This window comes from Rana temporaria, chromosome 7, assembly GCF_905171775.1.
Source record: "Rana temporaria chromosome 7, aRanTem1.1, whole genome shotgun sequence".
Taxonomy (NCBI): Eukaryota; Metazoa; Chordata; class Amphibia; order Anura; family Ranidae; genus Rana; species Rana temporaria.
The window spans coordinates 203,369,710-203,394,386 of NC_053495.1; the positions used below are offsets into that span (position 1 = coordinate 203,369,710).

The window sequence follows — 24,677 nt, forward strand, 5'->3', positions numbered from 1 at the left end:
CTATAAAAATGCCAATGGTCCCAAAAATGTGTCAAAAGTGTCCGAAGTGTCCGCCACAAGGTCGCAGTACCGATAAAAATCGCTGATCGCCGCCATTACTAGTATAAAAAAAAAAATATTAACAAAAATGCCATAAAACTATCCCCTATTTTGTAGACGCTATGGGCCAGATCCAGAGAGCAAGTACGCCGGCGTATCTACTGATACGCCGGCGTACTTTCAAATTTCCCTGCGTCGTATCTTTAGTTTGAATCCTCAAACCAAGATACGACGGCTTCTGGGTAAGATCCGACAGGCGTACGACTTCGTACGCCTTTGGATCGGAAATGCAATACTTCGGCGCCCGCTGGGTGGAGTTTGCGTTGTTTTCCGCGTCGGGTATGCAAATTAGCGATTTACGACTGCAGACGGCTTTTTCCGGCGTATAGTTAAAGCTGCTATTTTGCGGCGTATAGATAGACTTGCCATGTTAATTACGGCCGTCGTTCCCGCGTCGAAATTTGAATTTTTATTTTTTTGTGTAAGTCGTCCGTGAATAGTGATGGATGTAACTCACGTCTAAGTTAAAAAAAATGACGTCCTAGCGACGTCATTTAGCGCAATGAACGGTGGGAAATTTCGGGACGACGCATGCGCAGTTCATTCGGCGCGGGGACGCGCTTCATTTAAATGAAACCCGCCCCCAACCCGCCCAATTTCAAATCCGCCGCCAGAAATACACTACGCCGCCGCAACTTACGGCACAAACTCGCTGAGGATTCGAATATACGCCAGGTAAGGTACGGCGGCGTAGTGTATCTCTGATACGCTGCGCCGATCTAAATGTATGTGGATCTGGCCCTATAACTTTTGCGCAAACCAATCAATAAACGCTTATTGCTATTTTTTTATGAAAAATATGTAGAAGAATACATATCGGCCTAAACTGAGGAAAAAAATGTTTTTTTATATATTTTTGGGGGATATTTATTATAGCAAAAAGTAAAAAAATATATTTTTTTTTTCAAAATTGTCGGTCTATTTTTGTTTATAGTGCAAAAAATAAAAACCGCAGAGGTGATCAAATACCACCAAAAGAAATCTCTATTTGTGGGGGAAAAAAGGACGCCAATTTTTTTCGGGAGCTACGTCGCACGACCGCGCAATTGTCAGTTAAAGCGACGCAGTGCCGCATCGTAAAAAGGGGCAAGGTCCTTAACCTGCATAATGGTCGGGGTCTTGAGTGGTTAAAGAACTAATGTGTTTTTAATGTACAGCTACCATTTAGGAACCTTCAGAACAACAAAAGCCTTTCCGTCTATTTCAGCAAAGCTTATTCATCAGCGCTCGGTCGGATTTGGAAGTGGCGAAATACAAGCTGAAGTCCCGCGGAGTGATGCTGCATTCGGAGTTCTTCCAGAGGGTGAAGCAGCTGCCGGCGGAATACGTCTACGGCGAATACCGGGACCTTCTCAGGGACTATGGAACACATTACGTCACTGAGGCCACGCTGGGCGGAGTCTATGAGTATACCCTGATCCTCAACAAAGATCACGTGAAAAAAGAAGGTAATATTTTCAACTAACTGGTCCCAAGAAAAATCGGCAAAGATCATTTATTTTTTATTATTTTTTTAAATAAAAATGTATTGTGGTGTTTTCTGAATAATAAAAAAAAAAGAAATCTGTTATATATTTTTTTAACAAGGTTGAAAATTTGAAATGTTAATTTTCAGACTAAATTTGCTATGTAGCTATATTTGCCCGGATTTCCCCCAAAAAAAAAGAAATGTTCCTGGCACTTTTTATTTATAAGTTTAAATCAGTATTTTTTGCTAGAAAACTACTTATAACCCCCAAACATTATATATATATTTTTTTTAGCAGACACAGTATTTGTGCAGCGTTTTTTCAAACCCAATTATTTAGGGGAAAAACATACACTTTAATGAAAAAAAAATAACAATAACCATATACAGCAAAATAACAATATACACCCCATTTTTTTGGTAAAATATGACATTTTTTATTACTAGCGTAAATAGATACCTAACATGTCACGCTTTAAAATTGCGCAAGCTCGTGGAATGGCGACAATCGACAGTACTTAAAAAATCTCCATAGGCGTTGCTTTTGTACATTTTTAGAGGTTACCTGTTTAGAGTTACAGAGGAGGTCTAGCCCTAGAATTATTGCTCTCGTTCTAGCGTTTGTGGCGATACCTCACATGTGTGGTGTGAATTTATTTTGCATATGCTTGCGCGACCTACGTATGCGTATGCCTCTGCCCGCGAGATTTTTTTACTTTTTGCTATAATAAATATCCCCCAAAAATATATAAAAAAAACTTTTTTTTTCCTCAGTTTAGGCCGATGCGTATTCTTCTACATATTTTTCATAAAAAAAATTTAACCACTTAAGACCCAGACCATTATGCAGGTTAAGGACCTTGCCCCTTTTTGCGATTCGGCCCTGCGTCGCTTTAACTGACAATTGCGCGGTCGTGCGACGTGGCTCCCAAACAAAATTGGCGTCCTTTTTTCCCCACAAATAGAGCTTTCTTTTGGTGGTATTTGATCACCTCTGCGGTTTTTAGTTTTTGCGCTATAAACAAAAATAGAGCGACAATTTAAAAAATAATGCAATATTTTTAACTTTTTGCTATAATAAATATCCCCCAAAAATATATAAAAAAAAACATATTTTTCCTCAGTTTAGGCCGATACGTATTCTTCTACAAATTTTTGGTAAAAAAAATCTCAATAAGCGTTTATCGATTTGTTTTGCGCAAAATTTATAGCGTTTACAAAATAGGGGATAGTTTTATTGCATTTTTATGTATACGTTTTTTTTTATTACTAATTGCGGCGATCAGCGATTTTTTTTCGTGACTGCGACATTATGGCGGACACATCGGACAATTTTGACACATTTTTGGGACCATTGTCATTTTCACAGCAAAAAGTGCTATAAAAATGCATTGTTTACTGTGAAAATGACAATTGCAGTTTAGGAGTTAACCACTAGGGGCGCTGATGGGGTTATGTGTGACCTCATCTGTGTTTCTAACTGTAGGGGGGCGGGGCTGAACGTGTGACGTCATTGATCGTCTTTCCCTATATCAGGGAACAGACGATCAATGACAGTGCCACAACGAAGAACGGGGAAGGTTTGTTTACACTCCCCGTTCTTCAGCTCCGGTGACCGATCGTGGGACACCGGCGGCGATCGGGTCCGTGGGTCCCGCGGGCCCGGTCACGGAGCTTAGGACCGGGTCGCGAGTGTGCCGCCAGTGGCTGGGCTTAAAGAGACACGTACAGGTACGTGATTGTGCCCAGTCGTGCCATTTTGCCGACGTATATAGGCGTGAAGGGGTCCTTAGGTGGTTAAAGATAAAAATCGTATTTATTTTATTTGTACTTTGCCCCTTTGATTTTTTTTAAAATCACCTTTATTCCTATTACAAGCTAGTCCCTAGAGAATAAAATTGTGTTTTTTGCATTGGGGCATGGGGGATAAGGGTGCTGTAAAAAGATAAGAGGGCAGGGCTGGAAGGGAGCATGTGTCTTTTAGATACACGCCCCCTTCTATGACATTGCAGTGAGAGGTGTGCCTCCACTGCAGCATTGTTATTGGACAGCTGGGGCCAATGGTCCATTGGCCCAAGGCTCCAAGCTGTCCATTAAAGCGGTGGTTCCCCTAAAAATAAACTTTTGACATTGCATTTGCTACATTAATTACAATTAGAATCGGCTGGTTTTATTGAAAAAATACCTCCGTACGTAGCGTTTGCTATATTCGTTCCCACCGCCACTTCCGGGTACGATGCTGGCGGTGGGCGTTCCTAATTGATGGACAGGCATCCGACCGACGCATCCATCGCGTCACGAGATGCTGAAAGAAGCCGAACGTCGGTGCGCATGCGCCGTATAGAGCCGCACCGACGTTCGGCTTCTTTCGGCATCTCGTGACACGATGGATGTGTCGGTCGGATGCCTGTCCATCAATTAGGAACGCCCACCGCCAGCATCGTACCCGGAAGTGGCGGTGGGAACGAATATAGCAAACGCTACGTACGGAGGTATTTTTTCAATAAAACCAGCCGATTCTAATTGTAATTAATGTAGCAAATGCAATGTCAAAAGTTTATTTTTAGGGGAACCACCGCTTTAAGCTCAGTGCCTCAGTGACAAAAAGTCATGCCGCGTACACACGACCGTTTTTTATGACGAGAAAAATTCAATTTTTTAAATTGGTCGTGAAAAAGGGTCCTGTGTGGGGCTCCAGAGCAGGAGTGTCAGGACACTCTCTACTTTGTAGATAGAGAAAGGAGCTGTGTGTTAAGTGGGCATCCTGACTCTCCTGCTCGCCCCCTCCCCCTTCAAGAGGCTTTCTCCACACCAGGGAGAAAGCCTCACATTACTGTGTGGAGTTACAGACAGAAAAACAGGAAGTGAGGATTTTTCAGAAGAAATAAGGACATTTAAAAGCAAAATGGAAGGATGAGGTTAGTGGAGGACTGCACTAAGGTAAAGGAAGCTATTTAGGGAAAAAAATTACACCTTTACAACCCCTTTAAGCAAATTATTTTAACAGGATTGGTCAGTGACAAGTCCTCATTATGTGTTTTTTTTCTGCAGGTTATTCCTTAAGTGACGTGAAGTCCTGTATGAATTTGGGATTTAGTCTCGGCGGTAATATCGCTGGTATTGTGTACATAAGTGTTGGGATGACGAACAACCAGTGCGGCGCACTTCTGAAGGAGATTGGAGGTGAGAAGCCAATTGTTACTGGTTTAGAATTCTGAACTAATGACGGGGCTGGTGGGAGATCAAATTCGAATTGCACGTGTCCATCTATTGCCACCACCTACACTACTCCTGATTTATTCAAAGGATTAAAAAGAAAGGAAATTATTTGAAAATATTTGCAGTAAATTTAATAATAATCATCATCATCATAGTAATCATATATACACTAAGGGCCAGATTCACGATGGACTTACGACGGCGTATCTCCACGTACGCCGTCGTAAATCCGAATCCGAGCCGTCATATCTATGCGCCTGATTCTTAGAATCAGTTACGCATAGATTTGGCCAAGATACGAGTGGCGTAAGTCTCCTGCGCTGTCGTATCTTGGGTGCATATTTACGCTGGCCGCAAGGGGCGCTTCCGTAGATTTACGCGTCGAATATGTAAATTAGGTAGATACGCCGATTCACGAACGTACTTGCGGCCGCAACGCCGTTTACGTAAGGCTTACGTCCGGCGTAAAGTTACTCCTGCTATATGAGGCGTAGGTAATGCAAAGTATGGACTTCGGCAAGCGTATCTTTTTACGTCGTTTACGTAAGTCGTACGTGAATGGGGCTGTGCGTAGGTTACGTTCACGTCACAGACATTGATCCGGCGTAACTTAGGGAAAAAATTTGACGTGATACTGAGCATGCGCGCGCATGCGCCGGTCTTTAAGCGCGTCATTTACGTGGGGTCACGATTGATTTAAATACAACACGCCCACCTCTTCCACATTTAAATTAGGCGGGCTTACGCCGGCCAATTTACGCTACGCCGCCGCAACCTACGGAGCAAGTGCTTTGTGAATACAGCACTTGCCCATCTAAGTTGCGGAGGCGTAGCGTAAATAGGATACGCTACGCCGGAACAAAGATACACGCTCCGACGTGAATCTGGCCCTATATTGTCAAAAGTATTGGTACGCATGCCTTTACACGCACATGAACTATAATGCTATCCCAGTCTTAGTCTGTAGGGTTCAATATTGAGTTGGCCCCGCCCCTTTGCAGCTATAACAGCTTCAACTCTTCTGGGAAGACTGTCCACAAGGTTTAGGAGGGTGTGGGAAGGTTTGATCATTCTTCCAGAAGAGCATTTGTGAGGTCAGGCACTGATGTTGGACAGTGAGGGATTCTGGGACAGTCCAGAATAGGGGGAGGACTGGCTTGCAGTCCTCTCGGTATAGTAATTCCTTTTTTAGGACCCAGAATTTTGGAGGTTTAGAATGATATTCGGGTGGAAAAGCACCTCCACCTCTGATTTTTTTTAATTTTTTTAGTAATGGCGACTTATAGTAGGACTGAGATATTGCGGCAGACAGATTGGACCCTAACTGACACTTTTTAGGGACCAGTGACAGTAATACATTGATCAACGTGAAAAAAAAAAAGCACTATCACTGTAATAATGACGCTGGCTGGGAAGGGGTTAACATCAAAGGGTTAACTGTGTGCCTAGCTGGTGTTTTACTGTAGTGGGGGAGGTGCTTGCACTAGAGGAAGACATAGATCCGTGTCCCTGCTTTGCAGGCACACAGGATCCATGCCTTTCCTTACTCACAGACAGGGCCGCCATTAGGGGGGTACAGGCATTACACCTGTAAGGGGCCCGGCTGGCCCCCCCTTCCGTTTTTTTTCACCACACCTGTAAGGGGCCCGATGGTCCCCAGGGCCCCTTACAGGCCCGGCTGGCCCCCCTCCTGTTTTTTTTTTTGCATTACACCTGTAAGGGGCCCAATGGTCCCCAGGGGCCCGGCTGGCCCTCCTCCCGTTTTTTTATTTTATTTGCATTACACCTGTAAGGGGCCCGAGATGGTCCCCAGGGCCCCTTACAGGCCCGGCTGGCCCCCCTCCTATTTTATTTTTTGCATTACACCTGTAAGGGGCCCAATGGTCTCCAGGGGCCCAGGTGGCCCTCCTCCCGTTTTTTTTTTATTTGCATTACACCTGTAAGAGGCCCGATGGTCCCCAGGGCCCCTTACAGGCCTGGCTGGCCCCCCTCCTGTTTTTTTTTTGCATTACACCTGTAAGGGGCACAATGGTCCCCAGGGGCCCGGCTGGCCCTCCTCCAGTTTTTTTTTTTTTTTTTATTTGCATTACACCTGTAAGGGGCCCAAGATGGTCCCCAGGGCCCCTTACAGGCCCGGCTGGCCCCCCTCCTGTTTTTTTTAAGCATTACACCTGTAAGGGGCCCAATGACCCCAAGGCCCCTTACAGGCCTGATGGTCCCCAGGCAAACCCCCCCCCCCCCTCGCTTATTATGTCGCGTCAGGGTAGAAGAGATTACACTTGTTTTTTTTTTGTCAGCAGCCCCCCCCGTCGGTTTTCTGCTCCAAGGGGGCCCTGCCCAAAGCAGTGTAAGGGGCCCCAAAATTTGTGATGGCTGCCCTGCTCACAGAACAGCGATCTGCCTTGTTTACATGGAACGATCAGCGGGTGCCAGCAGACATCAGGTCTGCGGGACCCACTGTGTAGAATCAAAGGGGACGCAAGCCTCCAGTGGCGCGCACCCGATACTCAGATGCAGGATCACTTATACATACATACATATACGTGATCCTGCGCAGCTTGGTCGCCATGCAGCAGTAAAAGTCCTATAGAGTGGTCAGTAAGGATGAGCTCTGGCGCTGCGCTAATCACAGCCAGGGAGACATTTCCCAAACTCTGATAGCGCAGCGCCGTTCACACTTCCTGGCGGGCTCTGCACGTGTAGCATGCGAACACGCCAGAGCTCATCCTTAGTGGTCAGCAACTCGTTAATAATTACATTTATGCATTTATGAATGTTTTTCTGCATTTCATCCAAATATTTTTATTTTGAAATTAACTTAAAACGGCATTAAATAAAGTTTTATATACTTGTCTGGAGTTCGGCTCTAACCCCCTAATATGCCCACGCCCCCGGCCTGTATTCTTTTTCTTCGGAGGTTGCCCTGTTATTGATACGCTGCGTCTCCAATCATTGATTACTATACTGATCACATATTGATCCAATACAGATCCGACCGAAAATAGAAAAATTGTAGAAGATTTTGTCGTTCTTCTACGTGGAGGATCCAGCGAGCACGTGGCCACCCTCGCCTACAGGAATCTCCCCACACCGGAGTTAATGCAAGAGTGGGGGGACGCCGTGCAGTACAGTCCCGAAATCATAAATATTAAGGTACAGCTCTCATTTTTTTAATGTGTATATATATAAGACATTTTTTGTACTTTTAAATTGAATTGGAAAAAGGATAAAGCGTTTCTAAGTTGTTGTTTCTGTTTGTTTGTTTTTTTGCTTTTTTGTGTCCACTTGGGGAGAATTCCTTTAATTTCCTGTCCTGGAGATGAAATTTTCGTATTAAAATCATTAAACTTGACCAACATTCATTAACCACTTGATCTCCGGAAGATCCCCCCCCCTTCATGACCAGGCCATTTTTTTGCGATGCGGTATTGCGTTACTTTAACTACTTGCCGACCAGCCGCCGCAGTTCTACGGCGGCAGTTCGGCTCCCCTGCGCGAGAGCCCGTAGCTCTACGTCGGCTCTCGAATCGGCCCCTGCTCGTTTCTGACTCCCGTGCGCGTGCCCGGCGGGCACCGCCAGGCACCCGCGATTGCTCGTTACAGAGCGAGGATCAGGAGCTGCTCCACCAGGCATGCGCATCGGCAACTCAGTGACGCGGCAGGTGCGCGCACCGCCGGCGGAGCTCCTGCGCCCCCCAGTGGCCGGAGAAGCCGAGCATGTCAATAGATGTCCTCCCGGCATTTGAGAGCCACCTTGTGGCCGTCTTTTGTCTATGGCCGGGGGCTCCAAGTGGATAAAATAGAAAGTAGAAAATATTTTTTTTTTTTTTTAAATGTTCGCTTTTGTTTTCGCTTATATCGCAAACAATAAAAAACACAGTCATGAATAAATACCACCAAAAGAAAGCTCTATTAGTGTGAACAAAATGCTAAAAATGTCATTTGGGTACAGTGTTGTATGACCGCGCAATTGTCATTGAAAGTGCGACAGCGCTGAAAAGTTGAAAATTGGCCTGGGAAGGAGGGGGGTGAAAGTGCCCAGTATTGAAGTGGTTAAAAAAAAGAAAGAAAAATGTAACTTGCTTAGTTTACACTTTTGGTTTGCGGGTTGTAAAAATGTGCAGTGGAGCTGCATTTATACTGCTCCCCCTTAAGCTGCAAAGGTAGAGGCGCGGGGGGGGGGGGGGGGGTACACATATGCCGCAGCTGCGATTCTTTATATTGTGGCGCTGCACAATGATCCCAGTCAGGGCCGCGGATAAGGCAGTACAGCCAGCCCTCTTGTACTGGGCCTGGGCCCCATCAGTTAAAAAGAGGGGGAAGAGGGCCGGCTGCTGACTGCTGACATTTGTGGATCCAGTGCAGCTGAGGCTACAGAGAAAAGGGCCGATGAGTCTAAAATGGGAAACATCAGGGTTCTGTTTGGACTCCTGATATTTCACCAAATCCCCCCCCCCCCAACAATGCAGTTAAAAATATAAAAATAAAAATGGTGGACACTGGTACAAGCGGCCAAGGAGGGGAGGGGGATGAGGACAGAGGAGACACAGGAGAGCAGAGCAGCGTATGACGGAGGCACGTACACTGGTACAACGGTGTCAGGGCTCAGCAGCCCTGATATATTGGAGTCAGCGTACAGGGGGGAGGGTATAGCCAGGCAGGATCAGCCAGGTATTTCAGGTGTTACAGGGGGGCCAAATTAAACAGAACTGTGCTGTATAACATGCTTTAAGGGAACAGGATTTGTTTTTTGTTTTTGTTTTTTGGGGTTAACAAACACTTTAATGATTAATGAAAAAGAAACAAAAAACAAATAAATCAGCAGGAAAATAGTACCGTATATACTGGAGTATAAGCCAAGTTTTTCCAGCACATTTTTTTGTGCTGAAAATTCCCCCCTCGGCTTATACTTGCGTCTGTGTCCATCTGTAGCCTTGTGCGCCTGATCTCCCGGCACTGAAACATCAGTCTAGTCGACGGCCATGCACTGTAACAAAGCCCCACCTCCTCATCCGTGATAGGCGGAACACTGACTCTCTGCATATCACAGCGCCGGAGATCATAAGGCTGCAGATGGACACAGCGCCGGTAGATCAGGCAAGAAATATGGGCACAGTGAGGCAAGAAATATGAGCACAGTGAGGCAAGAAATATGGGCAAAGTGAGGCAAGAAATATGGGCACAGTGAGGCAAGAAATATGGGCACATTGAGGCAAGAAATATGGGCACATTGAGGCAAGAAATATGGGCACATTGAGGCAAGAAATATGGGAAAGGTGAGGCAATAAATATGGGCAAGGTGAGGCAATAAATATGGGCAAGGTGAAGCAATAAATATGGGCAAGGTGAGGCAATAAATATGGGCACTGTGAGGCAATATATATGGGAAAAGTGAGGCAAGAAATATAGACACAATGAGGCAAGAAATATGGGCACAGTAAGGCAAGAAATATGGGCAAAGTGAGGCAAGAAATATGGGCACAGTGAGGAAAGAAATATGGACACAGTGAGGCAAGAAATATGGGCAAAGTGAGGCAAGAGATATGGGCAAAGTGAGGCAAGAAATATGGGCACAGTGAGGAAAGAAACATGGGCAAAGTGAGGCAAGAAATATAGGAAAAGTGAGGCAAGAAATATGGGCAAAGTAAGGCAAGAAATATGGGCACAGTTAGGCAAGAAATATGGGAAACGTGAGACAAGAAATATGGGCACAGTGAGGCAAAAAATATGGGCACAGTGAGGCAAGAAATATGGACACAGTGAGGCAAGAAATATGGGCAAAATGAGGAAAGAAATATGGGCACATTGAGGCAAGAAATATGGGAAAGGTGAGGAAATAAATATGGGCAAGGTGAGGCAATAAATATGGGCAAGGTGAAGCAATAAATATGGGCAAGGTGAGGCAATAAATATGGGCACTGTGAGGCAATATATATGGGAAAAGTGAGGCAAGAAATATAGACACAATGAGGCAAGAAATATGGGCACAGTAAGGCAAGAAATATGGGCAAAGTGAGGCAAGAAATATGGGCACAGTGAGGAAAGAAATATGGACACAGTGAGGCAAGAAATATGGGCAAAGTGAGGCAAGAAATATGGGCAAAGTGAGGCAAGAAATATGGGCACAGTGAGGCAAGAAATATGGGCACAGTGAGGCAAGAAATATGGGCACAGTGAGGCAAGAAATATTGGCAAAGTAAGGCAAGAAATATGGGCACAGTTAGGCAAGAAATATGGGAAACGTGAGACAAGAAATATGGGCACAGTGAGGCAAGAAATATGGGCACAGTGAGGCAAGAAATATGGACACAGTGAGGCAAGAAATATGGGCAAAATGAGGAAAGAAATATGGGCACGGTGAGGCAAGAAATATGGGCAAAGTGAGGCAAGCAATATGGGCACAGTGAGGCAAGAAATATGGGCAAGTTGAGGCAAGAAATATGGGCACAGTGGGGCAAGAAATATGGGCAAAGTAAGGCAAGAAATATGGGCACAGTGAGGCAAGAAATATGGGCAAAGTGAGGCAAGAAATATGGGCAAAGTGAGGCAAGAAATTTGGGCACAGTGAGGCAAGAAATATGGGCAAAGTGAGGCAAGAAATATGGGCACAGTGAGGCAAGAAATATGGGCACACCGAGGCAATAAATATGGGCACATTGAGGCAAGAAATATGGTGAAAGTGAGGCAAGAAATATGGGCACAGTGAGGCAAGAAATATGGGCACAGTGAGGCAAGAAATATGGGCACAGTGAGACAAGATATATGGGCAAAGTGAGGCAAGAAATATGGGCACGGTGAGGCAATAAATATGGGCACGGTGAGGCAATAAATATGGAAAAAGTGAGGCAATATATATGGGAAAAGTGAGGCAAGAAATATAGAGACAATGAGGCAAGAAATATTGGGCACAGTGAGGCAAGAAATATTGGGCACAGTGAGGCAAGAAATATGGGTACAGCGAGGCAAGACATGTGGGAAAAGTGAGGCAATAAATATGGGCACAGTGAGGCAATAAATATGGACACAGTGAAGAAAGAAATATTGGCAAAATGAGGCAAGAAATATGGGCACAGTGAGGCAAGAAATATGGGTGCTGGGGGCGGGGCCAAGTCCTGCATTCAGCGGTTATGGACGCCGAATGCTGCACAGCGGAGCAGGGCTGCAAGGTAACCCCCCCCCCCCTGGAGAACGCTTCTTCTAGAGGGGCTATCTGATGCGGGGAGGAGCCGCGAAAGCTGCTGAGGGACCCCAGAAGACGGCGTTCAGGGCCACTCTGTGCAAAAGGAACTGCATAGTATTAGTAAGTATGACATGTGTTATTTTTTTTTTATCGAACCTTTAGTATCACTTTAACCACGCCAGCTTCGGAATCAAAAGGGCAAAAATAATAATAATAAAAAATAAACTTCTTTCTTTTCCACATTTTTGTCCTGCAGACCAACCCTTTGTATGAATTAGTGACGCCGACGGACTTCATCGGGTCCAACGTTCTGCAGGGGAACATGAAACGCGCCCTGGAAGAATTTGAAAAGGAGACCGCGTCCTGCCGCTGTGCCCCATGCGAAAATAATGGCGTCGCATTCTTTAAAGGTAAAAACTCAGAAGCCAAATTAAAGGGGTAATATATCATTGTTGATTGTTTCCCCAAACACACACACACAAACACACACAAAAAAAAATGTTTCTCTTTTTGTTTCATTTTTTCGATTTAACAGTTTTAACCACTTAAGGACCGGACCAATATGCTGCTAAATGACCCAAGGGGTTTTTACAATTCGGCACTGCGTCGCTTTAACAGACAATTGCGCGGTCGTGCGACGTGGCTCCCAAACAAAATTGGCGTCCTTTTTTCCCCACAAATAGAGCTTTCTTTTGTTGGTATTTGATCACCTCTGCGGTTTTTATTTTTTGCGTTATAAACAAAAATAGAGCGACAATTTTGAAAAAAATGCAATATATTTTACTTTTTGCTGTAATAAATATCCCCCAAAAACATATATAACATTTTTTTTTCCTCAGTTTAGGCCGATACGTATTCTTCTACCTATTTTTGGTAAAAAAAATCTCAATAATCGTTTATCGATTGGTTTGCGCAAAATTTATAGTGTTTACAAAATAGGGGATAGTTTTATTATTTATTTATTTTTTACTACTAATGGCGGCGATAAGCGATTTTTTTTCGTGACTGCGACATTATGGCGGACACTTCGGACAATTTTGACACATTTTTCGGACCATTGTCATTTTCACAGCAAAAAATGCATTTTAATTGCATTGTTTATTGTGAAAATGACAGTTGCAGTTTGGGAGTTAACCACAGGGGGCGCTGTAGGAGTTAGTGTTCACCTAGTGTGTGTTTACAACTGTAGGGGGGTGTGGCTGTAGGTCTGACGTCATCGATCGAGTCTCCCTATAAAAGGGATCGCTCCTGAAGCCACGGCAACCGCCGCATGTAGGGGGGGGTCCCGATCGGACCCCCGACCCACGTCTAGGTAGGGACGTACAGGTACGCCAATGTGCCTGTCCGTGCCATTCTGCCGACGTAAATGTACATGCGGCGTTCCAGAAGTGGTTAAAAAACGGTCACATTGCTTGTGCTCTCAACCAAACTGTCAAACCATCCAATCGCTGGAGTCGTAACTGATCACATGTGCAGCATCATGGCAGTTGAAGATTAAAATGAAGCCAAGAGGGCGGCTTCCTTGGCTGAAAATGATTGGAGGGTTTACTTCCACTTTAACTTTTAACAGTGACCCCCCCATAACCCCCCACCTGATAGATGGACGATGCTGCTCCTTGCTCCAGCTTGCCAAGGGAAGGGTCGGGCCGTTGCTTCTTCTCCCGGCCAAACAGGAAGTGGGTTCTGAGATCTGATTGGCCCGGGAGTTTCTGATTGGACGGGAGGAGAAGCAGGAAGACATTAATGAATATTGGGGTAGATTCAGGTAGTGCCGCGCACTTTTTACGGAGGTGCTGCGTTATGTTTTTATGCTACGCCTCTGTAAATTACTTGCGCTACGCTTGATTCAGGAAGCAGTAGCTCCGTAATTTGCGGAGGCGCTCCATAAAAATGGCCGGCGTAAGCGCGCGTAATTTAAATCATCCCGTAGGGGGCGTGGATCATTTCAATTAGGCGCGTTGCCGCTCCGAATGTAGTGCGCATGCTCCGTCGGGAAACTTACTTGACGTGCATTGCGGCAAATGACATCGCAAGGACATCATTTGCTTCAAAGTGAACGTAAATGGCGTCCAGCACCATTCACGAATCACGTACGCAAACGACGTAAAATTTAAAATTCGTGACGCGGGAACGACGGGTATACTTAGCATTGGCTCCCCCTGCTAATAGCAGGAGCAGCCTTACGCGAAACCCGACGAACGCAAACGACGTAAACTGCGTACGCAGGGCTCGCGTAGGGTTGTGAATCGGCGTTAGTATGCAATGTGCATACTATACGCTAACCACTACGGGAACGCCACCTAGCGGCCATCATAAGAATGCAGCCTACGATACGACGGCATAAGAGCCTTATGCCACGCATATCTTAGGCTGCAGTCGGCGTATCGAGCTCTCTGAATCAGGAGCAGTCGATACGCCGGCGCAACTAAGCAATTGCGCTGCGTAACTATGGTTACGCAGACGCAATTGCTTTCTGAATCTACCCCATTATTTCCCCAATGTCACACAACTGGGTGGGCTCGGGGCACAGTGCTCTGTGCCCCAAGCCCACCCTTTTTTGTGCTTAAAAAAAAAAAAACATTGAGAGATGATCGCCGTGCGCCGGATGGGAGGCATAGAGATGACTGGTGACCAGATGGTCACCAGTCGTCTCTATGACCGTCGGAGGCCCGGGCGCGATGTGATGACGTCACGCCCGGGTACCCGTAAGTAAACAAACAGCAATTGCGGCTAGTAAGAATGAGATCTGTGATTTTTTTTTCACAATCTCATTCTTTCCAGCCTGGAGGAGAGATGTGAGGTCTTATTGACCCCGCCTCTCTCCATAAAGAGGACCTGTCACACACATTCCTATTACAAGGGATGTAATGAAGTCGGGTTGCCCCTGATATAAATAGGACTCTTTAAAAGAAGAAAAAAAGTAACTTTTCTGAAAACTCTGAAAATATTTTTCATGTGAGTTCCGACTCTTCTTGTTTTTGCAGAGAATCGCTGTGAATGTGTTTGTCCAAACGGGTTCAAAGGGTCAGCTTGTGAAATCACCAAAAGGCCAGGTAAATAAATCCGCCGCGGCTCGCTGCGTGATATTTGTTTTAGAACTTTTGCAGGGTGTAGAGCAGAGAGAACTTGTGGAGACATGGAGGAAAAAAAAAGTATTACTTCTTCTCCAAAATGTTTAGAACCGATGTGCCGTCTGGGCCATTTCCAGGCGTAGGCAATGAAGGCAAATTCCTTTAGTACCCCAACTGTAGACAGGTGTCATATATTTCAGTCCTATAGGACTCAGGTAAATCATTACCGTATATACTTGAGTATAAGCCTAGGGTGTCCATCTGCATGCCTCGTTGTGCCTCACTTTGCTTCACTGTGTCCATGTGCATGCCTCACTGTGCCCATGCCGCACTGTGCCCATGCCTCACTGTGTCTATGCCTCACTGTGCCCATGCCTCACTGTGTCCATTTGCATGCCTCACTTTGCTTCACTGTGTCCATGCCTCACTGTGTCCATGTGCATGCCTCACTGTGCCCATGCCTCACTGTGCCCATGCCTCACTGTGTCCATGTGCATGCCTCAATGTGTCCATGCCTCACTGTGCCCATGCCTCACTGTGTCCATGCCTCACTGTGTCCATTTGCATGCCTCACTTTGCTTCACTGTGTCCATGCCTCACTGTGTCCATTTGCATGCCTCACTTTGCCTCACTGTGTCCATGCGTCACTTTGCCTCACTGTGTCCATGCCTCACTGTGCCCATGCCTCACTGTGCCTCACTGTGCCCATGCCTCACTGTGCCTCACTGTGTCCATGCCTCACTGTGTCCATGCCTCACTTTGTCCATGCTTTACTGTGCCTCACTGTGTCCGTGTCTCACTGTGCCCCAAGTACGGTACCTTGATCGGCATTATCTCCTGGCGCTGTGTCCATCTTTAGTCTTATTATGTCCCAGCGCTGTGCCCATCTCCAGTCTTATTATCTCCTGGCGCTGTGCCCATCTTTAGTCTTATTATGTCCCAGCGCTGTGCCCATCTTTAGTCTTATTATGTCCCAGCGCTGTGCCCATCTTTAGTCTTATTATGTCCCAGCGCTGTGCCCATCTTTAGTCTTATTATGTCCCAGCGCTGTGCCCATCTTTAGTCTTATTATGTCCCAGCGCTGTGCCCATCTTCAGTCTTATTATCTCCCGGCGCTGTGCCCATCTTTAGTCTTATTATGTCCCAGCGCTGTGCCCATCTTTAGTCTTATTATGTCCCAGCGCTGTGCCCATCTTCAGTCTTATTATCTCCCGGCGCTGTGCCCATCTTTAGTCTTATTATGTCCCAGTGCTGTGAAACATTCAGTGTAACCAAGCGCAGCCTCCTCCTCTTCCTCCTCCGTGATGGAACTCTGACTTGGTTTCCCAGCAGAGATGGGCACAGCGCCGGGAGATAATAAGACTGAAGATGGGCACAGCGCTGGGAGATACAAGACTGAAGATGTATCACAGCGCCGGGGCATTAGGCTGCAGATGGGTACAGCGCCGGGAGAGACTCGAGTATAAGCCGAGGGGGGGCATTTTCAGCACAAAAAAAATGTGCTGAAAAACTCAGCTTATACTCGAGTATATACGGTAATTCACTTGAAGGAAACAAAAGAGGGTGCAAACACCTAGTGCATTACCTCCAATGACATATTCACAAACGTGAGATAGTCACCAGCAAATAAAATCACAACTTCAGCATGGAGGATGAGCAGATCGCGGGGTATCCTTCTCAACGCGTTTCAGGAGTCAAGCAGCCCCCTTCATCAGAGCTGATCCAGCTTATTATAAGGCATGACCTATATGGGGACCTGAGACATAAAATTAGAGACATGCAAGCTTGCTTTAGCAGAAGTAGCTCATCTTCTCAGTTTCTGCTGTTTTTGGAGCGCATGTCGTGCCTTGTAACGCATATTCCTTTGGCGCTATTCCTCCCAATGACACCAATGATGGGGCACTAATCCCCCCCCCCCCCAAGTCTGAAAACAGTAGTCTGGCCCTTTGCTTAGGAAGTTTGGAGACCCCAGCTCATGGATTGGCCCCCGGCACAGATACCCTTAGGCTGTGGGGTTAGAATACATTGGGGTGGATTCAGGTAGGGGCGCACAAAACTGCGGCGGCGTAACGTATGACATTTACTTTACACCGCCGCAAGTTTTTCGGGCAAGTGCTTGATTCGCAAAGCACTTGCCTGTAAAGTTGCGGCAGCGTAGCGTAAAAGGGGCCGGCGTAAGCGCGCGTAATTCAAATGATCCCGTAGGTGGCGTGGATCATTTAAATTAGGCGCGTTCCCGCGCCGAACGTACTGTGCATGCGCCGTCCCTAAAATTTCCCGACGTGCGTTGCGGTAAATGACGTCGCAAGGACGTCATTGGTTTCGACGTGAACGTAAATGGCGTCCAGCGCCATTCACGGACGACTTATGCCACGCATATCTTAGGCTGCATTCTTGCGATGGCCGCTAGGGGGCACTCCCATTGAGCTCCCATTGTGCTCAGTGTATAGTATGCAAATTGCATACTAACACCGATTCACAATGTTGCGCGAGCCCTGCGTACGCAATTTACGTTGTTTCCGTACGGCGTGTTTAGCGTAAGGCTGCTCCTTCTAATAGCAGGGGCAGCCAATGCTAAAGTATACCCGTCGTTCCCGCGTCGCGACATTCGAATTTTACGTAATTTGCGTAAGTGATTCGTGAATGGCGCTGGACGCCATTCACGTTCACTTTGAAGCAAATGACGTCCTTGCGACGTCATTTTCCGCAATGCACGTCGGGAAAGTTTCCCGACGGAGCATGCGCTATACGCTTGGTGCGGGAGCGCGCCTAATTTAAATGATTCCCGCCCCCTACGGGATCATTTACATTAAGCGCCCTTACGCAGGGCAAGTTTACACAGCGCACACGCAATTTACGGAGCTACTGCTCCGTGAATCGCGGGTAGCGCAGGAAATTTGCGGGGGTGCAGGGCAAAAATGCTGCCCTGCACCTCCGTAACTAAGGGGCAAATCTACCTGAATCCGGGCCTCAGAATACAGAAAGTAGATACGCCGGCGCAACTTAGCAATTACGCGGCGTATCTATGGATACCCAGGCGTAATTGCTCTCTGAATCTACCCCACTGATATCTTAAGATTTTCGAGGGCTTAAAGCCAAACTCCCCACAGCAGGACCTCATTCAGGTGTCTGCACAGAGGATTCCCCACAGCAGGACCTCATTCAGGTGTCTGCACAGAGGATTCCCCACAGCAGGACCTCATTCAGGTGTCTGCACAGAGGATTCCCATGTAGATCTATGGAAGGTTTAAGTTCTGCTGTTGCCTTTATTTCAGCTCCCCCCATTGATGGAGTTTGGGGTTGTTGGTCCAGTTGGACGTCATGTTCAGGAAGAGTCCAAACAAGACAACGACAGTGCAATAACCCTTCACCGAGGAACGGAGGTCGGCCTTGTCCAGAGCCATCCTCGGAGAGCAGAAGCTGTTAGCTGCCCCCTACTGGCCAAGGAAGACATATGGGGACGGCAGGTCTGCCACTTTGGGGGTGATTGGTCTTTTTTTCTGGAAAATGTGTCTGAAATAACCCAATAAAATTCCACAATTAGCTACTTGGGTCACTTTATTCATTTAATAGTGAGAAGCTGCAAATTAGAGCGTTGTTATTATTTTTAATTATATTATAAAACTTTCATTCTGTCAATTGCCATGCCAGTGGATTAACCACTTAAGCCCCGGACCTTTAGGCAGCTAAATGCCCAGGCCAGGTTTTGCGATTCGGCACTGCGTCGCTTTAACAGACAATTGCGCGGTCGTGCGACGTGGCTCCCAAACAAAATTGGCGTCCTTTTTTCCCCCACAAATAGAGCTTTCTTTTGGTGGTATTTGATCACCTCTGCGGTCTTTATTTTTTGCGCTATAAACCAAAATAGAGCGACAATTTTGAAAAAAAAAAAGCAATATTTTTTACTTTTTGCTCAGATTCACAGAGAGCAGGGCGCACATTACGCTGCCGTAGAACACACACTGTACGCTACGCCTACGCAGCGCAGAGAGGCAAGCATTGCATTCAGCAAGCCAGTGCTCCCAGCGCTGCGCCAACGTGGCGTGGGTTTCGAAGGCGTACGTCGGCCTAGGTGGAAGTGGGTGTGAACCCATGCAAATGATGGGCCGAGCGCCAGACAGGTACGTATCACGAACTGGGCATGCGCCGTTAAGTGGACGCACCCCTATGCGCCTGCTCACAACCAAGCCGGCAAAACTGCCTAAGCTACGCCGGATCACTGCGTACGCCGTGAACATAACGTACGCCCAGCCAGACACACGTCCAACGCACAATACGCCGGCTTGTGTTCCCTGGTGCAGACCTGTGCATGTCTGTTGCCGGGTTGCACCTCATTTATGGGGAATAATTTTACGCCGGGCACACGCACGTTTGTGAATCGTCGTATTTCCCTCATTTGCATGTTTGAATGGCTAATCAATGGGAGCGGCACCATGCTCCCCATCTAAATGTGCGCCCACCCTACGCCGGCGTAAGCAAGATACGTTGGCGGGGTGTAGCCTGTTTTTAGGCGCATATTAGTTTGTGGGTCTGGCGCACAGATACAACAGCGCACATTTGCACTTACGTCGGCGTAACTTGTTATACGTTGGCGTAAGTGCTTTGTGAATCTGGGCCATGGCCCCTCCTGTTGTCACTGTCCAGAGCAATGATGTGCAGCTGACACTGGAGGAAGTGTCTGCAGACCAGAAGTGGCTGAAAGAGGCTGGAGGAGAACCACAGCACTGTGATAGGAAAACGGATAAAATGGGATTTTATGAAGAAAAAAATTCAGCACTTGTTTATGGTATGCAGCGCCCAGAGCAAAAATAATGTCATCCAGTTGGGATTTAACTCTATTTTAGGCTGACCTTAGAATTTGGTGAGGGCTCGGGTACAGTCAGGGTGAGTATATTATTTGCGCAGGCTGTGCACCGTCACTTGGCCCTCTGATACTTAAACCCGCAACAGTAAAATCTGTATATACAGTAAAGCATGCTTGTTATACTCACTGTGGAACCTAAAGGGGTTAATCCTCTGCATTGTGTAAAAAGACTGTTTGATCCTGGCTTCTCTGATCCTCCCCTTCTTTCATTATCACCTAATAATCTCCTATGTCTATGGAGTCAGGCTGCACATGCTCAGTTTGGTGTGTATTGCTAGAGAGGGTTTTTCTTCTTGGGAGGGTGCATGTGATCAGTAAGAGCCAATCAGCACTGTCCAGACAGAGGGTCAGGGGTCTTGCAGTCTCATAGGACAGTCAGGAAACTCCTCCTACAAGCTGTAGCCAGTGCTTGGCTGGACACTGATAGAAGTCACAAGATCCTTGGTTCTAGTATTTGTGTCCCCCTGCTGTCTGGGCCCTGCTGTGTACCCCCTTCCTCTGCAGTGCTGCCAGCTTCCCCTCTCTCCTACTGGCATCTGCTGCGGGCACACAGGATGAGTAGGGGGGCCCTGTCGGGTAGGCAGTATGGAGCCCCATGAATTTTAACAGCAACCCTGGCTATTATGGATCTTGAGAGCCCCTTTAGGATCTCTAGACTAACCTGCTGCCCTTTGATATATACAACATATCCTGTCCTCACTCTCTGACCCTCTTTTTCTCTATTAGGTTTGCAGTCTCTGACAGTCCTTCCAAGCATTACACATATTGAACATTATGGGGCAGATTCAGAAAGAGATACGCCGTCGTATCTCTGAGTTCCGTCGGTCGTATCTATGCGCCTGATTCATAGAATCAGGTTACGCATAGATATCCCTAAGATCCGACAGGTGTAAGTGACTTACACCGTCGGATCTTAGGCTGCAATTCCAGGCCGGCCGCTAGGTAGCGTTTTTTTTTTTTTTACGCAACGAATATGCAAATGAGGATTTATGCCGATTCAGAAACAAACGACCGCACGGTGCATTTTTTTTACGACGTTTGCGTTCGGCTTTTTCCGGCGTATAGTTACCCCTGCTATGTGAGGGGTATCCTATGTTAAGTATGGCCGTCGTTCCCGCGCCGAGTTTTGAAATTTTACGTCGTTTGCGTAAGTCGATTCAGAAAAGAGCTGGACGTAAGTTACGCTCACGTCAAAACCAATGACGTCCTTGCGACGTCATTCGTTCGGCGCGGGGATGCGCCTGATTTAAATTTTAAACGCCCCCTACCCGGCAAATTTGAATTCCGCCGGGGGATTTACGATACGCCGCCGCAACTTTACAGGCAAGTGCTTTCTGAATAAAGCACTTGCCTGAAAAACTTGCGGCGGCGTAACGTAAATCAGATAGGTTACGCAGATCTAAAGATCCGCTGACCTATCTGAATCTGCCCCTATGTGCGTTCTTTGGACCTCAGCAGTCTGTAGTGGGAACATTGATTAGGAGAATAGTATTGATCTCTAATAGCCTCATGTAACATCTTCCCAGCTTCGTATTGTCTTCTGCAGCCTCTTCCCACCATCAGTGTATCCTCTCCTCACTCTCAGACCCTCATCTCCTCTATTAGGTTTGCAGTCTCTAACAGTCCTTCCAAGCATTACATATATCAAACATTAAGGCCCGGATTCACAGACACTGGCGCATATTTATGCCGCCGTAGCGTATCTCCTTTACGCTACGCCGACGCAGCGCAGAGAGGCAAGCACTGAATTCACAAAGCACTTCCTCCCAAATCTGCGCTGGGTTTCTCAGGCGTAAGTCGGCGTAAGTGGAAGTGGGCGTGAGCCATGCTAATGAGGCGTGACCCCATGCAAATGATGGGCCGAGCGCCAGACAGATACTTATTGCCAACTGCGACATGCGCCGTCCCGTGGGCGCATCTCAGTGCGCATGCTCACAATCACGTCGGAACAACTGCCTAAGATACATCGGATCACTGCCTACGGCGTGAACGTAACCTACGCCTAGTCATATTCACGTCCTACGTAAAATACGTTGGCTTGTGTTCCCTGGTGCAGCCCTTTGCATGGATGCTGCTCAGTTACACCTCCTTTATGGGGCAGAACTTTACGCCGGATGTATGACTTTACGCGCACTGCGTCGGACGGACGTACGTTCGTGAATCGGCGTATCTACCTCATTTGCATATGTGAATAGAAAATCAATGGGCGTGCCAAATACGTCCAGCATAAATATGCGCCCACTCTACGCCGGCGTAGGCAAGTTACGTCGGTCAGAAGAAACCTATTTTCAGGCGTATCTTAGTTTCTGAGTCCGGCGCATAGATACGACGGCGCATATGTGCACTTACGCGGCGTATCTCGAGATACGTCGGCGCAAGTGCTTTGTGAATCCGGGCCTATGTGTGGTCTTTGGACCTCAGCAGTCTGTAGTGGGAACATTGATTAGGGTAATACATTGATCTCTACTATCCTCATGTAACCTCTTCCCAGCTTCGTATTGTCTTCTGCAGCCTCTTCCCACCATCAGTGTATCCTCTTCTCACTCTCTGACCCTCATCTCCTCTATTAGGTTTGCAGTCTCTGACAGTCCTTCCAAGCATTACATAGATTGAACATTATGTGCAGCCCTTGGATGATGTCATGGGCCACACTTAGCTCCTTAAGGCCCAGATTCTCGTACGAGATACGACGGTGTATCTCCAGATACGCCGTCGTATCTCTGAGTCTGAGCCGTCGTATCTTGGCGCCTGATTCAAAGAATCAGATACGCGAGAATTTGTATAAGATACGACCAGCGTAAGTCTCCTACGCCGTCGTATCTTAACTGCATATTTACGCTGGCCGCTAGGGGCGTGTACGCTGATTTACGCCTAGAAATATGTAAATCAGCTAGATACGCCAATTCACGAACGTACGCCCGGCCGACGCAGTACAGATACGCCGTTTACGTTAGGCTTTTCCCGGTGTAAAGTTACCCCTGCTATATGAGGCGTAGATGAGGCGTACCAATGTTAAGTATGGACGTCGGAACAGCGTCGAATTGTTCACGTTTTACGTCGTTTGCGTAAGTCGTTCGCGAATAGGGCTGTGCGTCATTTACGTTCACGTCGAAAGCATTGGCTTCTTGCGGGTTAATTTGGAGCATGCGCACTGGGATACTTTCACGGACGGCGCATGCGCCGTTCGTAAAAAGCGTCATTTACGTGGGGTCACATTAAATTTACATAACACACGCCCACATCTTCCACATTTGAATTAGGCGGGCTTACGCCAGCCTATTTACGCTACGCCGCCGCAACTTTGGTTTGAGAATACTGCACTTGCCTGTCAAAGTTGCGGAGGTGTAATGTAAATAGGATACGTTACGCCCGCACAAAGATGCACGCTTCTACGTGAATCCGGGCCTAAGTTGACAACCACTGGTCTTCTTGACCCATGATGTTCAATATATGACCTTGCTACCTTTGTTCAGATTTTCTGCAACCTCTATTTCCTCTATGGCTAGAACATTTGTCGCGGTGTCAGCTCTCCACCTCAGTCTTATGGTAAAATTCAAGGCATTTTTTTGTAAAGAAGAACAAAGCTCTGTCATATTTACATCTTTATTTTGGTTTAGGATCGAATGACAGATTGTTACAGATGTGCTGGAGAGATAACACAAACTTAACAGGACTGGCTTTGGGCGCTCTTCCCGAGACACGAGGTGCCGCCATTTTTAGGAGGTGGATTATTGCACAGCCTCGACCTCTGGCGAGTTCCAGATTGGCAGTTGGACCAGGACGACCAGCACCCCCAGTTACCATTTGCTTTGGTGCCTGTAACAAAAAAAAAAAAAAAATTAGTCCACCCTTCTGTTATCACGCTGAAGTTCTATGCTGTAGGATGTTGTACTCCCGTATGCTGCACACAGCGGCCCACAGAAGCAAAAGATGGCTGTACAGAAGCAGGTCATACTGGTGGCTGATACAAGCTTTCCTGAGGTGCGGAGTCTAACCGGTGTTCACCAGAGGTCCTTATGGTGGAGATGGGTTTTGCTGAATGTTAGTACCAGGTCATGGTCCTCAGGATTGCCCCACCAGGAGGTGAGCAACCTGGGGGTCCATTAGCAGATACAGTGGAACCTCGGATTGTGAGTAATGCGGTTAACGAGCGTTTCGCCATACGAGCGCTGTGTATTTAAAAAAATCCTAACTCGGTTTGCGAGTGTTGTCTTGAAAAACTAGCAGGATTCAGGCCAAAGCAGTGTGCAGTACCACGTTTGGCCTGAGGTGGGGGGGGGGGCGTCGGAGCCGAGCCAAATCTTTCTGGAAATGCTCAGAAAGACTCGGAAATACTATGTTCCCGAGCCTTTCCGAGGTTTGCTCGGGCCTTTCGGGCCGTTTCCGAGGCTCTCCAGCACCCCCCGTCTCTGGCCGCATAATTATTTTCGTTTCCATTGACTTCAATGGGGAAACTCACTTTGATATGCGAGTGCTTTGGATTACGAGCATTCTCCTGGAACAGATTATGCTTGTAATACGAGGGTCCACTGTATAGCAGGTAGGGATCAAGCAGAAGTGTAGTCAGTAAACAAGCCAAAAGTTGGTAACAAGCGGTTGCAGCTTAGGATAAAGCAGAAGCGTAATCGAGGAACAAGGGTCGGGGGGATGTCTGGGGTGTAGAGGGGTCAGAGTGCTGGGGGGATATCTGGGGTGTAGAGGGGTCAGAGTGCTGGGGGGATATCTTGGGTGTAGATGTGTCAGAGTGCTGGGGGGATAACTGGATGTAGAGGGGTT

General features: G+C 47.0%; 2 protein-coding genes across 5 annotated transcripts in view; one reads left to right on the forward strand and one right to left on the reverse strand.

Moving 5' to 3' along the window:
- The window catches only part of C8B (complement C8 beta chain), a 55,385-nt gene extending 36,801 nt beyond the window's left edge, over positions 1-18,584 (forward strand). The window contains exons 11-16 of the mRNA XM_040361078.1: positions 1,307-1,547; positions 4,619-4,750; positions 7,776-7,939; positions 12,223-12,376; positions 14,951-15,019; positions 18,313-18,584. Coding sequence (XP_040217012.1) covers positions 1,307-1,547; positions 4,619-4,750; positions 7,776-7,939; positions 12,223-12,376; positions 14,951-15,019; positions 18,313-18,464 — 912 coding nt within the window. The 3' untranslated portion in view covers positions 18,465-18,584. The remainder of the gene's footprint in view (positions 1-1,306; positions 1,548-4,618; positions 4,751-7,775; positions 7,940-12,222; positions 12,377-14,950; positions 15,020-18,312) is intronic.
- A 4,906-nt stretch (positions 18,585-23,490) lies between these two features.
- C8A (complement C8 alpha chain) overlaps positions 23,491-24,677 on the reverse strand; it is a 46,888-nt gene continuing 45,701 nt past the window's right edge. For all 4 annotated transcript variants that reach the window (XM_040360852.1, XM_040360850.1, XM_040360851.1 and 1 more), the window contains exon 11: positions 23,491-23,717. In XM_040360852.1, the coding sequence (XP_040216786.1) occupies positions 23,566-23,717 (152 nt within the window). In that variant the 3' untranslated portion in view covers positions 23,491-23,565. The remainder of the gene's footprint in view (positions 23,718-24,677) is intronic.